Source organism: Euleptes europaea, chromosome 1, assembly GCF_029931775.1.
Source record: "Euleptes europaea isolate rEulEur1 chromosome 1, rEulEur1.hap1, whole genome shotgun sequence".
NCBI classification, from domain to species: Eukaryota; Metazoa; Chordata; class Lepidosauria; order Squamata; family Sphaerodactylidae; genus Euleptes; species Euleptes europaea.
This window is the reverse complement of record NC_079312.1, coordinates 63,088,619-63,102,679: the sequence shown is the minus strand read 5'-3', so window position 1 is coordinate 63,102,679 and position 14,061 is coordinate 63,088,619. Positions and strand designations below refer to the sequence as shown.

Below are 14,061 nucleotides of genomic sequence, written 5' to 3'. Positions count from 1 at the left end.
TTTTAACAATAAATGAACCTGTATATGCTTTTCCTTGGAACTGATACATGCTTTCTAAAGGCAAACCTCCCCCAAAAGTTGTACTTTACCTGGGTAGAACAATGAAGTGACCGTACTGTTCTACCCATTCCTGGTTTGTTCTTTTTAAAAGTACCTTTTAAAAAATACACAGGCAATTGGTAAAGAAATAGCTGATACCTATTTTGATCCTGTATTTGCAAAATGGAATACCTAAGTCATCGCTACATTCTGTGGAACTCAGTTTCTTGATCAATAGCATCGTAAGTCCATTCAGCTCCAGGACGAAATACCGCAACTTTAAAACCTGAATGTCCATTCCTCCGAACCCCTAAAGAAAGTCTCTCTACAACTCTTTCCAGTAGCAGATGATTTTACAAATGCAGTCATCTTTACAGTACTGCTAAATGCACAGCTCAAATTACATCTATCCCAATTATTCAGAAGTGAAGGAAAAAAAGAAGACAAAATCATTTTAATTTACTACTTAAAACACCTCCAAACTAATGTGCTCTTAAACAATAAGACAACTTTTTCCACACAGAAATAAAACCCTGCTGGTGATGATCACAGTGAAACCTAGATTACCTTTGAGAGCATTTCAGAAGTTCCTCTAAGAAACAATGCCTCCCTAGAATCAGAACATTAAGACTTTAAGAAAAATCAACCTACAATCTTTAAAAACAGTTTGATAGAAGAGGCATAATTGTTTTTGTAGCAGACAGGTGGTCAGAGGAAATGAATAAAACTTCCGTTACAATTTGATGCCATCCGTATTCTTGGTCAAGACTTGTAAATAAACTTCATGAAGAGTACTAAGAAAATTTGAATCATTCTGAAAGGAAGAAAAATACACATCATCAAACCACTGAAAAACACCAAAGAACAGCTTTTCCTACTTCTAAGTAATTTAATCCTTTACATATTTAAAGTGGCAATTTTTTTGCCATCAAGTCACATGTGATTTATGACAACCCCATAGGGTTTTCAAGGCAAGAGATGTTCAGAGGTGTTTTTCCATTGCCTGCCTCTGCATCACGACCCTGGTATTTCTTGGAGATCTCCCACTCAAATACTAGCCAGTGTCAGGGAAAGTGGCCATGGAAGGCACTGAATGAAGAAATTGCCGAATTAAAGATTTCATGAAGCAGCATGGGCAGAACAAAACTTTTTGGTTCTAACACCAAATACATTACAGCACTTTAAGAACAGCAGCTTAATACATTTCCACCATTAATTGTTATGACAGAAGTAGCAAAAGAACGAACAAGATCCACAGTTCTCGCATGGTAAGGAAATGGATGTATGTTCTACTATCTCTATGCAGTGGATGCAAGCAACATCTGAAACTTACCTACACTAGGATGGTGCAGAAGGACACAGAGTTGGGGTTCACCCTGTTTAGCAAAGAAACTGACTGGGTATCCTTCAGTATGTTATCACCTCAAACAAAGATATAGAGCTGAGAAATGTGTAGAAAAGGGCAACCAAAATTATCAAGGGGAAGGAGCACCTTCTCTAAGTGCAAACACTGAAAAGTTCCAGGGCGTGGTTTAGAGAGAACTTTTTCTACCTCGTCCATAATACTGGAACTTAGGGACACGCAATTAAATCGACAGGTAGTCAGTACAGGGGAAACAGAGGAAAGACTTCACATGATGCACAGTTAACATGTGGAATTCACTGCCGCAAGATGCAGTGATGGGCTCGGGCTTGCTTGGTTCCAAGAGGGGATCACATTCATTCAGGACGTGTCAGAGGCCAAATACGTGTTGCTGAGAGGCAGCAACAGAAAGGCTGTGGCAACTGTGCCTGCCTCTACAGGGATGACGGGGCATTGTGAGAAATGTGACTCCATTGAGCAATCTTATCCAGCAGGACTGCTGTTGCTTTCTGTCATCCTAACCAACTTCACAGCTGTTATGCAGCTAAGTTTCAAAAGTAATTTCTTCTATTTCATATTTCTGGTTCCCCTTTATAAACAGATACAATTATGTATCCTACGCTGGTAATTCTAAGGTATTAGTAATATGGTAATTTTACAAAGGAAGAAAGATATTAAAAATATTGTTGTTTTATGAGGACCACAGTTCTGGGTCTGCCAACCAAAGTGCACTTTTCTCCGCCTCCTCCTCCATATTTGCCTTTTGAACCCTTGTCCTTCCAGCCATCATACTAGACTAGAACTTTTTTAAAAAAAATTAATCAAAGTTCAAATTATGCTGGTTTTGATCAAGCAATTGACCACATAGTACATACGATATAGTCCTTTCTCTGTCACATCAAAAGCTGTACTCCTATATGCTCAAGGCAATACAAAGAGCATTCTCAAGACCAATGGTAGGAACCTGAGAGCGCCACATGACTGTAATTACAAAGTAAAATTGCTGACAGCGGAACTCTCTTCACTGGGGTTGTCCCCCCTCCCTTCACTGTCAGCAAGTTTCTTTGTTTCACTTGTGATTCCAGCATGGAAAAAGAAACAGCAGCTTGTGCAAAAAAAAAACGACAAAGAAACAAAACACAGGCTACAAAGCTGACTATATGCTCTAGCATGGGCCTGTTTTAGTCCTAACAATTCTATTACTGAGGTACTATGCTTTGATGGCCTGTTGTTTTTAGATTGTACTCCATTTGCGAGACTAACCAACAGTCTGGAAAGAACTGGAGTGCACTGATATAGCACAAAGGTTTGCAACACTAGTGATGATGAAGGGCTAAACAATCCTCTTAACATTAGCCTCTCCTATAGGTATAAGAGATTTCTCTTTGTCAGTGTACCAATAAATACTGTGAATCACAAAACAGCCTTGCGGCTGAAAAGAAGTATCTTAAAAGCACTTTGTCAGCTTGCTTTCTATGTCCAGACATGGGAAGAGTGAAAACATGACACGCCTGCACTTCCCACCAAAAGCTGCAGACCATGAGCTCTAGAAAGTTCCCAACTACGATTTGGATGCCACTGAAATTTTCCATGGGAGGTAGGATTTTGGAATGTGGCTTTCTGCCCTTTCCCCTTCTGCTAAAATGCCCCTCCCCAAAGCACTGCTCCTGGGGGTGGGGGACCCACAGGAGCAGCATGAGAAGGGAGTGGGAGAGCTGCCCTGGAAGGGGGAGATTCAGTGAAAGCCACCCCTTGCATGTGCAAGGACCTGTTGGAAAGGATCTAGCCCATTTGCTCTGCACAGGCACAGAACCCATACATGCGCCTGAACTGACACCGTAAAGAACAGATTCCAATCTCTGAAGTGTTGTCCCCAACAGATGTCGCTCCAGAAAGGTCAACAGTCCAACTGGAGAATAAATTATGTTACTTAACAGAATTAACAATATTCAATTTATTTTGCTGTTTGTGTTTTTGCTAAGTCACTGGAACAGTGCTTGAGCTGTAATTTATATTGTTAAACGGTATTTGCTAATAATACTTATCTTAACAGTGACCTTGGTAGTCAGCCTTCTTTATGATGCCTAATACTATTCATAAACACAGCCATGTGGCTTTTCATTCTAAATTGGCTACATACTTAAGTCACAGGCAGTACCTTTATTAGATGGATTAAAGTTTCTTGAAGCTGAGATCTATTGAGAACTGTAGGAGGTAATGCTTGAACATCTGTGACTCCAAGCGTAAGGGGAGAAGAAGAGTCAGCTTTGCTTTCCATTTCAGAAGGTTTCACAGATGACTGCTGGAATACACTAGGTGACAAGAGGACTGAAGATGCCATTGTGGTTGTAGCTGAAACGAACTGCGGGGAAGATACCTACCAGAGTCAGGAAACAAGATAGTCACATGTACCATTTTTGAAGTAGTACATAAATATATGAAGTTTCTTCCAACATAATCTTAGCAGTGTGGTAATAACCGTAGTTATCTATTCTTCCCATCCCAGTATTGTTAAAAGCCCAGGCCATATGGGAAGAAGCCAGGAGAGATGACCCTGGCACAGGAAGTAGCTATTTCACTGGCTCTAGTATCATGATCCAAAATAGTGCAGGAAGGACACATAAAATTACAGAGTTGGAAGGGACCACCAAGGTCTTCTAGTCCAACCCCCTGCACAATGCTGGAAATTCACAACTACCTCCCTTCCCCACACCCCCAGTGACGCCCTACTCCACACCCAGAAGATGGCAAAAAAAAAAAAAAAAAAAAACCTCCAGGATCCCTGGTCAATCCAGCCTGGAGGAAAATTGCTTCCTGACCCATGTGGTAGGGGTTCCCACAATGCTAGAGCATAATTCGAAAGGGTGGTAGGGGTTCCCACAATGCTAGAGCATAATTCGAAAGGGTACTTGGATACAACTTACAATGGTTTTAAGAATTTTTAAACCCAAAATTCATTCAAACCATTGAGGATGAAGATCCAGATGTGTATCTAGAACTAAGGGGAAATCTTTCATAGGTTCACAAAAGCAAAAATGAAGAAAACTAAACAAAACATGGTTTAAAAGCGCTACACCAATGACGCTAGTTATTCTCAGATTCATATAAAACACACTCTTCCTACTAAGAGATAGTCCTATGGTTTTAGCATTTTGTTTGATGCATGTAAATCGTTAATTAGTAGTTCTAGAAACTTCTATGTTGCTTCAAGTGTACAATGATTCTTCATTATGCACAGTAGTTATACATCTGACGTAGTTATGGATGTTTCACTGTTCTAGTCATGGGCCAATTTACTGGCTTGTATCCAATGAGAACTGTTAATGGAGCTTGCAGAATGAGACTCCCCCCCCCAATACATCACAAAATGTGACTGTGGATGGTATAGCCAGCTGTGGCCTCCAGGGGACACCTAGGAAAAGCAGTGTGCTCAAGTGGAGGTTCGCATTGGGAATTAGCAGGAATTTCCCTGTCCTTCAAAAGTGTCATTTTAGTGGTAGAAAGCAGCCACAAACAGCCACATTCAGACACTCCAATAAATGTGGCTTGTAATCAATGGCCTCGTCAAATCTAAACCAGATTAGTTGTGATATGAGAGTGCAGATGGTCCAACAAACTGCTGTGTCTTGATTTCAGACTAGCATGTAGTTCAATTGTGGACCTCTGCTGGTATTGTGGTTTGTTGTCATGCCCTAGCTACTCACTGGGTGTCCCTCATAACTATCTGGCCACAGAAACAGCAGTATAAGACAGATGTCCTTCCTACTGGGAGGAGAGAGAGAAACAAGAAACAGACAAACTAGGATTTATGCATCAGCTAAGATTTGCTGTTCATGTCCAGCAGACTAACTAAAGTTTGTTGTATAAACCACAGTTTAAGCAAGCCATTTTATAACGACAGCTGAGTGCAGCCACTTCAAATTAGTGTAGACAGTGTTCACTTGATTTTATAAAGCAAATGTTATTTGCTTTGGAAAAACAGAAATTTGTAATGTGTTAGAAAATATTGTGGGCAACAGCTAATAGCTATCTTCTTTTATTTGGGCTGAATAAGGACCTTTCTCCACCACTTTCATTCTGGATGTTAAAGGGATTACTTGAATGGAAGCGTGTTCATTTAACAGCTCTTTCTGAAAGAGCTGTTAATTGAACACACTTCCATTCAAGTAATCCCCTTAACGCCCTGACCTGGATGGCCCAGGCTAGCCTGATCTCGTCAGATCTCAGAAGCTAAGCAGGGTCAGCCCTGGTTAGTATTTGGATGGGAGACCACCAAGGAATACCAGGGTTGCTGTGCAGAGGAAGGCACTGGCAAACCACCTCTGTTAGTCTCTTGCCGTGAAAACCCCAAAAAGGGGTCACCATAAGTCGGCTGCGACTTGACGGCACTTTACACACACACACACACACACAATCCCCTTAACATCCAGAATGCAAGTGGTGGAGAAAGGTCTTTAATCTGCCCAAATACCAACACAAGTAGGGCTCAGGAGATCTGGCCATAAAGTAGAATGAAAGAACCAGAGTCTGTGTATAATGACCCAAGCCACTCTAAAGGAGGAAGTTTGATGCTATAAGCATGGGACATGAGAATTTAAATACATACTTGGTTCGTCTTTGACAAAGCTTTGGGATGTGGAAATGTCTCAAGTTCTTTACCTTGCTGTGTAGTCTGCAAATGAAAAACAAATACAACATCACATGAATAATGACTTTGCCATAGCTTGCACAGTTATATTTTCCCTACTAAATTATACATATTCTGATGTCTACAAGTCGATTTGCTGACTAAAACAGAGGGGCAATCTACCAATGAAAGGTCCTACCCCAAAATGAGTGTCAGTTAAATATAGAAGATGTTTTTGGTTGCTTTTGCTGTGTTGTGGTTTCAGCCAAAAACAAATCAAATGCCCACTCCTTTTAAAAGTTACAGAGCAGAAGCATGAAACTGATGCTGAAGAGGCTCAGCAATTTCTGCAGACCCAACACCCAAGGCATGTTTCATTCATCTAAGGAAGACAGAAGTTGCACTACTATTTCAATGAACGTCAGATCAGAGCTATTGTCATTGCTTCAGGCAGAAAGCTTCAAAGATTTCTACTATCAATTTGAAAAACAGAGTCTTGCATTTACTTCTCAATTTGTCACAGCATCTTAACTTTTGCCAGAGAACCACAGTATATCTCAATGCACATATTACCTGGGCAGGTGGAAGCATTTTACCAGTCAGAGCTTGCTGCTTGATGTGAGATTCCTTGAAACAATCTGGTGTTGCCAGCTGGTTAACTGCAGAGGAAAAGTTAGGGGCTACTGGAGTTTTACTAAGTGATTGCTGCATTTGGTCATGTTGTGGGGTCAACCTGAGTTTTTGAAGAAGATCCATATTTGGAAGAGTTACATTTGAAGCTTCTGTATTTGCTGCCGTCAAAGATGTTATGAAGTGGTTTTGACTAGGAGTCAGATTTTGTGGGCCGTGGTTCACCTCAGATGGCGGATGACTCCCAAGTGGAGACACTTGCTTGGTAGCTTGCTGCATGACTTGCATTATGCTACTGTTTGTATGCAGACTCTGAAGCGCTAGAACAGAAGGAGCTTCTACTACAGAGGCTGAGTTAAGGACAGGACTCAGCTGCACAGTATAGTTGGAAACCTTATTCATCTCAGGCTGTGAAACTGGAGGTGGAGCGATTAGCAAGGGAGGCACGCATTCCTGTTGCAGTAAGGTACAAGAGCTACTTTTGAAGCCTGGGCCATCCCGTTTCCCCAGAGGTTGATGGATCACTGTTGACTGCTCAAATGAAAAAGGTAAGAGGAAATTGTGGTCTCTGCATGAGGCGTCGTTCTGTAACTTCTCTGTTCTCTCAGGGTTAGAATAGGGAACTGCAAGGGGATCCTTCGGTAATGAAGTTCCAAATAATTCTTCTACTGTCAGATGTTTATGGATGGATGGACATGACTAGAAAGAGGGGGAAAGACAACTTAGTATTAAAAAAACAGGAAAACAAATTGTACACAATTCTCTCGTACTCCTCCAATACAAACAAGGTGCTAGAGCAGAAGAAACAGCTTGTTCAAAAAAGAAATACTGAGTTTTAGTGTCAGCCTAACAGAAGATTCATAAAGGGGTGCTTTTGCCAACATTTATTATACTTGAATAAAGATATTATTTTTAAAAGAACACAATCTGCTATGGATCCTGGTATAGTTAGACTGTTATAAGAATCAATAATATGTAAGAAATGCTATTTAGATTAGAAAGATTCAATTAGAAAGAGAAGAGGCAGTGGCCAGGTATCTTCCTTCATGCCTGGATCCAGCTTCATTTACAAAGGGTAATTGTGAGCTTCTAGTCCAAGAATGTTCTTGGGATGGGGGCAGTTGGCAAAACAAATTACAAAACACTGAAGTGTAACTCCTCACGCCTCAGCCGGTCACCTGCCACCAGTCCCTTTGTCTAACTAACCAAGAGACAAGCCTTTGGCCCTCCTGGGATGCAAGGGCCAAGTTAGAATAAATGATCTAAGCTTTATGCTCACGGCCCTGCACTGGCCTGATCCTGGGTTGCCAATCAAATGTATGGTCGATGATGTCAGAGGAATTTGCCAACATAACGGCCTTCTGCAGCTGGGTCCAGCCCCCTCAATAAAGCCTTACTCCCCGTGAATGATCCCAAGCTGCTAATTAGGTGGAATGCACTTTCCCAGCTCTGGTGTCCTTGGAGCTGATTACGTTTATTGGTGTAAACTGCCTACACCTGGTTCTCATCCCCTGATCTAAGTATTTGCAAGTCAACAGTTTGCTGAGTTTCAGTGAGGAAACAGCCATCTTGACTAGGCCTCCAGCCTGAACCAATGTTTGAATAGGACAGGAAACTGTATTAAAAGACCAGCTTCTTGACAGTAATATTATATATTTTAAACTTTATGTTAATGTTTTAATTGCTCAGCTTCACTATGAAGTGCTTCAAGATCACTGTGTTATATGAAAATATAGAGTATCCTAAAATAACATTAAATTGAACAAACGTTAACACGGCTAAAGCCTTGGCTGATTTTTAAAAATTTGACTGAATTTATTTAAAAATATTTATACTCAAGGCTCTCCCTGAAACAGTTAAATTCCAAAAGGAATTTTAATGGACTACAGATATCTGAAGACCAAATATAATAAAAGACTTTCTTAAAAAAAGAAGCGTCAATCAGCAACACACACCTGAGTTGTATCTTTTAACCTAGAGACTTGGGAATGATGGGACCATCAGCCAAACAACTTATCAGGTTAAGCATCACAAAAGATTTTATAAGAACATACATAAGCTAGTCTAAATAAAGACATCAAAAGGTTAATTCACACTATTCTCCACATACAACAGTAAATTGGGAAGTTGGTGTTACTGGGAAGTTTTCTTCTGTTTAGTTCTGGGACAGCAGACAGGAAGGAAAAGTGTTAACTCCCCTCTCAGGAGGCAAATCCAACAGAACTTTATTCCCTCGTTGGAGAGGAAGTCTTCCCAGTTCTTGGCTGTGCTTAATGACTAGAGAACGCACCTATTTTCTTCCTACTTCAAGAACTTTTCTGTGTATAAAGGCCTAGTTCAGGATTATGTGACTACGTCCTGCTAGGAATTCATATACCAGTCAGATCAGGCAAGGAGGCACAGAACAGATTTTCATCACCTAGGCCACATAAACAAGGTATTTCAGTATGAGATGTCCAATGGCCCACCTCTCTCAGACTCCAGATACCTGATATACATACACCAGAAATAGGCAGAAGCTCTGCATGTAGAGTGAGGGAAGGAACAAGTTGATGGGTGGCCAACAGGAAGAAAGGGACGTCTAATACTGTCATGCCTAGCTTGGTGCACATTACTGTACAAAAAAGCTGAGGAGCCAATCCTTGATAAGATACATCAGTTGAGGACCTGAAACATCCTTCTTCTGACACCCTTCATGTAGATGGCAGAAACATTTCTTAATGGTAAAGGCAAAACATGCCTAAAGCTCTTTCCCAAAATTATCATCATAATAGTAATCTCTTCTGCATCATTTTTTTCTTCCACTAGATGGTACTATTAGTAGCCACAAATAACCACAGTAATCCCACAAGACCTGCTCACCATGTTATTGTTTTCTACCACTCAATTTTAAATTCATTTCTGTGATTTCTATTTTGCTTCTTGTGAAGGCTCTACCTTTAGTTTACTGTTTACTAAGTCAAACCATTGTCATTGTTCTCATCAGCCAACATCTTCTATGATACTACTGTTTTGTATTAAGTCACCAACGATTTTGCTAGCCTAGATGTAAACTTCTCAGCACAGGTGTTTGCCAATCACCGCCGCCACCAAGGTTACCAGAGGCAGGATTAAAGCCACCTGTGTGGCTCCCTTAGAGTCACTCTGTTTATAAACTACATCAGTACTATGCAAGATACTTCAAGGTGAAATACAGCAGATCTCCACATCGGAGCCAGAAAATGGACACTCTGCATACATCATAACAGTGAACAAATGTCGCAGTACTTTGGCTTTAATTGAACTTACATGGTCTTGCATTTGTAACACTGATGATCCAACCTCTGAAGCCTCTGTATTTTCAGCCTTTCCACTTTGCTGCATTCCACAACTTAAATCGCTCTTCTGAGTCTAAAAAATAAAACTACATAAATTCCTAAAATTCCAGCTCAAAGGAGGCAGACTTCATTGTTAAATATTGCTTAGCAGCTCCCTGGAGGTATCCCACAAAAGTTTCTGTCCTGGAGGCAGCACGGTCCTAGCTTCAGCTCCCCTCCTCTTTCCTCTCCCCAGATCATAAAGCCCACTTATGCACTCCTGTGATACAAAGCTATATAGTCATGTCCATGCTATGAGAGATTATGGTATGATAAAGGAATCACTTTGTGGGAAAAGTGGGCAAGATCATGGATGTATCACCTAGCTTCAAGGTAATCAAGGTCTCCAGGCTCTGGGTGAGCTATATATGTCCTCGTCATTTGCATTGCAATTCCCAAGTGAATAAAGAACGCATCGATGGAGTGTGACGTCATTTTCACTACACAGTTATGTACGTATCCTCTAGTGAAAGCTAACTTTGCCAAGGTGAGCAGAGAATAATTGTAAAATTAGCTTGTGAAGTACAGACCCCAGCATGTTTCCAGACATTAGGCTGACGTACTAACAGCACTAAAATAAATGATGATTCAGCTTCATGGTTCAAAAGACCTGCCACTTTAAATCTTTTGACTGTACCTTTTAGGATGCATTCATTTCAAAAGAGCTTCCACTGATGGGAGATGCTACTGCTGGGAAAACCTCAGTCTACATCAAAGGTTAACAAATCACTAGAAGAAGACCAAGTCCATTGCCACCATAGGGCTCACCAGCAAATGGGAGCCTACCAATACCACTTCCATTTTATGTGCCTAAACATCTATTAAAGTAGAGGTTAAGCCCTGTTTTCAGTTTCTTCGTGATGGTTACAGATTTAAAATGAACTGTGTATAGATCTCCACATCCGTCTTCGAGAGTGTCTTCCCCTGCTGCCTCCTGCAGCTTAAGATTTCAAAGTAGTTTCAAAATATTGGCCTTAAATACTCCTACCAGTTTTCTTGTTTATTAATCAAATTCTGAAGTATCGAAACTGTATGGTGTCAAATCACAGGAAACAATAATTAGGATTTTGAAGAGGAGAGAAAAAAAGAACTGTAAGGCATCCACTCACTAAACATTAAGGAGAAAAAAATCACCAAATTTATTCACTTTCACATATGGACTGGCTGCAGAGTGTTTTTGAAGGATTAAGCTGATTTAGAATCAAAGATTAAGTAAGTCAGGCCTTTATAAAAATCTCTTTTCTTACTCCTGTTCTGCCCCTTCTCATGCAGACTCTCTGCCAATCTCATGTGGGCTGCACAGAAGGATTACTTTATGATCCATCTGGAATGCGCTGGGGAGATAACTATTTTATTTTGTTAAATGCTAAAATGCAAATTCATCTATAATTATTAAGTGAAGGGTCCCAGGAAAATTGGCAAAGAAATTAGGAAAAATGAAATTCAATAACCCTCACCACTGCCAGTGAACAGTAACTAAAAGCATATTACATTAACCATGAAATCATAGGAAGGATCTATGACTAAATAATGCGAGCCACCAATCTACAGTTAAAAAGGGCATTCTTAAGGCCTGGGTCCTATGACTCTTTTCTGTGAGGTCTTTCTTTAAATGAGAAAGCCTTCCTTCAATGGAGGATGAATCTGTCTAATGCAGGAAGGTTTCCTCTGATGGAAAAAAAAATTTGGTTGAAGAAAGCCTCTCTTTGTTTGAGGAAGACTTGGAAAGGAATTATATGATCCAATCCTAAACTTTCTCTCAGTTACTACAAGTTTATATTCCTTTCAACTGGAAACACTTTAGTGCTGCATATTCTGAAACTTATTATCACCTTTGATCACATAATAGAATAGCTCCAGTAAAAGAATAGTATTATAACTGTAGGAGTTATTCAAAGAATGGGTCAGAATGTGCAACCTGAACTTCCGCTTCCCACAATCAGACTCCGGAAGTAGCATAACAGTTGAAGGGGGCTCTGAGCTTACAGGGTGGTGTACACTTTTAAATCAGCTGTAATTCATCCTGTCCTATCTCTTTATTAGTCCTCTGCAGAGAGGGGAAAAGGACCCCACTGATTTAAACAGAAATCAAGGTTTTGACAACTTTACCAGAGAGGCACATTTGTCAATGTGGTTTCTATTACAAAACTGCCACATTTTCAAGCACAACTCCTATATAGCATCGTAAAGGAAAAAGTGTGGCTTCTCTTTTTTTATCAGTTTCTCTCAGACTTTTACAAGGGCCCCCTCTCAACTTCCTCTTTTTCTCACAGGAACACCTGCCTCTTCCCTCCTCCTAGCCAGGTTCTAGTTCCTTTCTCTCATCTACCACTACTGCAGGAGAAGTGGGGAAACAAGACTTGTTTGGGCTATCAGGAATGGCAAGTGTGGGATTAACTATGCCTGCTTTAAAGAGCCAATCTTTACCCTGAGTATATCCGGGGGGGGGGGGGGAGAACGCCATTGTCTCCTCATTTGACAGTTTAGGTAGCAACAGGGAGAACAGTGAACTGCTGGATTTGTGTCCAGCATGCAGTAATAAAAGGCACAGGAAACATTTGGGAACCTTGTATTGTACAGAATAAATTACAATCCATAAATAAGGTTATTAAAATGTAGAATGAAGGAATTCCAAGGAAAAACAAAACACTGAGGGAAAATACATTGGTGTGTTTATCCTCCAAAATAACCACAAACTGCAAAAATATTCTCTCAGTTTCTCTTTGCAGTTTTGCAGCCACTGCCATTGGGGCACATCTGTGTTAGCTTGGTCTTGACATTACTATGTTATTCTTAATGATAATCTTTGGTGGGTCTTTAGTTTTTAAAATTAAAGCCAGTCATTCTAGCTTGTATAGTTTTCAGTGTGCCTAAAACTGTTGTTCTGGAGAAACTGAAAGCCTTTAGCCTTTTGCCTCATGATTCAACATCCCCTGAAGCACTGTAAGATTGTGATGCATAGCCTATGATGATTCACTGCTCTTTCTATTTCGCTCAAATGGTTTGGGCAAGGAGAAAGAAAACAGATTGCTTTGTAGTGTAGGAACTCATAAGAAGGTTCTCCAGAGACTAACACTGACTAGGGAGTACTTAAAAACAGAGAACTTTCAAACAGATTTCGTAAATTATTTGAAAGTTAACCAAGTTTGTACAAATATACCTGTAGTACACAAGGCATCCATGAGCACTGATCTGTTTTTAAAGACAGTAAATGTAAAATAAAAATTAACTTGCAAAAGCCTATTTCTGCTTTCTGTAGTATGGTACGTAGAGGAAAATGCTTATTTATTGTCAGGGAAACTGGACACTACAGTCTGATTTTGCAAAGGCTACAGACTGAAAAAGGAGTTTATATGAAGATGTCTCAAGCAAAAAAACACTGAGGTTGTATGATACAATTTTAAAGAAGAGGAGTTGATTTTTACATGCCAACTTTCTCTACCACTTAAGGAAGAATCAAACCGGCTTACAATCACCTTCCCCGCCTCACAACAAGCACCCTGTGAGATAGGTGGGGCTGAGAGAACTCTAAGAGAGCTATGACTAGCCCAAGGTCACCCAGCTGGCTTCATGTGTAGGAGTGGGGAAACCAAGCCGGTTCACCAGATTAGCCTCTGCCACTCATGCGCGGGAGTGGGGAATCAAACCCGATTCTCCAGATTAGAGTCCGCCGCTCCTACCACTGCTCTTAACCACTACACCATGCTAGCTCTCGAACAAGCCTGCGAGACAACTACTTACCAAAATATGCAACAAGAACCTGGCGTGGCTACACTTGGGCACAATTGCACACCATTTCTAATGAAATCTTTTTTTAAAAAAAAGAAAGAAAAAAAAGAATTACACACCCACTTTCCTTACCCGGTCATATTCAACCTTGGCTTTGCTAAGCATCTCTAAGATATCAATTGACTTGTTTTCACTGCAACCATTAGTTCTCCTTGGGCTTGTTCTGTCCTGTGATCTCCGAGCTTCTTCCTGTACCACTCTATAACAGAGAAGGCTGCACATGATTTATAATTCTATTATGCATGAAGTTATATTCC

At 40.5% G+C, this 14,061-nt stretch overlaps 1 protein-coding gene across 1 annotated transcript in view; it reads right to left on the bottom strand.

Annotated features, from left to right (window-relative positions):
* Positions 1-701: 701 nt before the first annotated feature.
* Positions 702-14,061, bottom strand: part of DCP1A (decapping mRNA 1A) — a 30,401-nt gene continuing 17,041 nt past the window's right edge. The window contains exons 5-10 of the mRNA XM_056860925.1: positions 13,877-14,003; positions 9,948-10,049; positions 6,603-7,358; positions 6,009-6,074; positions 3,561-3,779; positions 702-853 (exon numbers count right to left, since the gene is read on the bottom strand). Coding sequence (XP_056716903.1) covers positions 773-853; positions 3,561-3,779; positions 6,009-6,074; positions 6,603-7,358; positions 9,948-10,049; positions 13,877-14,003 — 1,351 coding nt within the window. The 3' untranslated portion in view covers positions 702-772. The remainder of the gene's footprint in view (positions 854-3,560; positions 3,780-6,008; positions 6,075-6,602; positions 7,359-9,947; positions 10,050-13,876; positions 14,004-14,061) is intronic.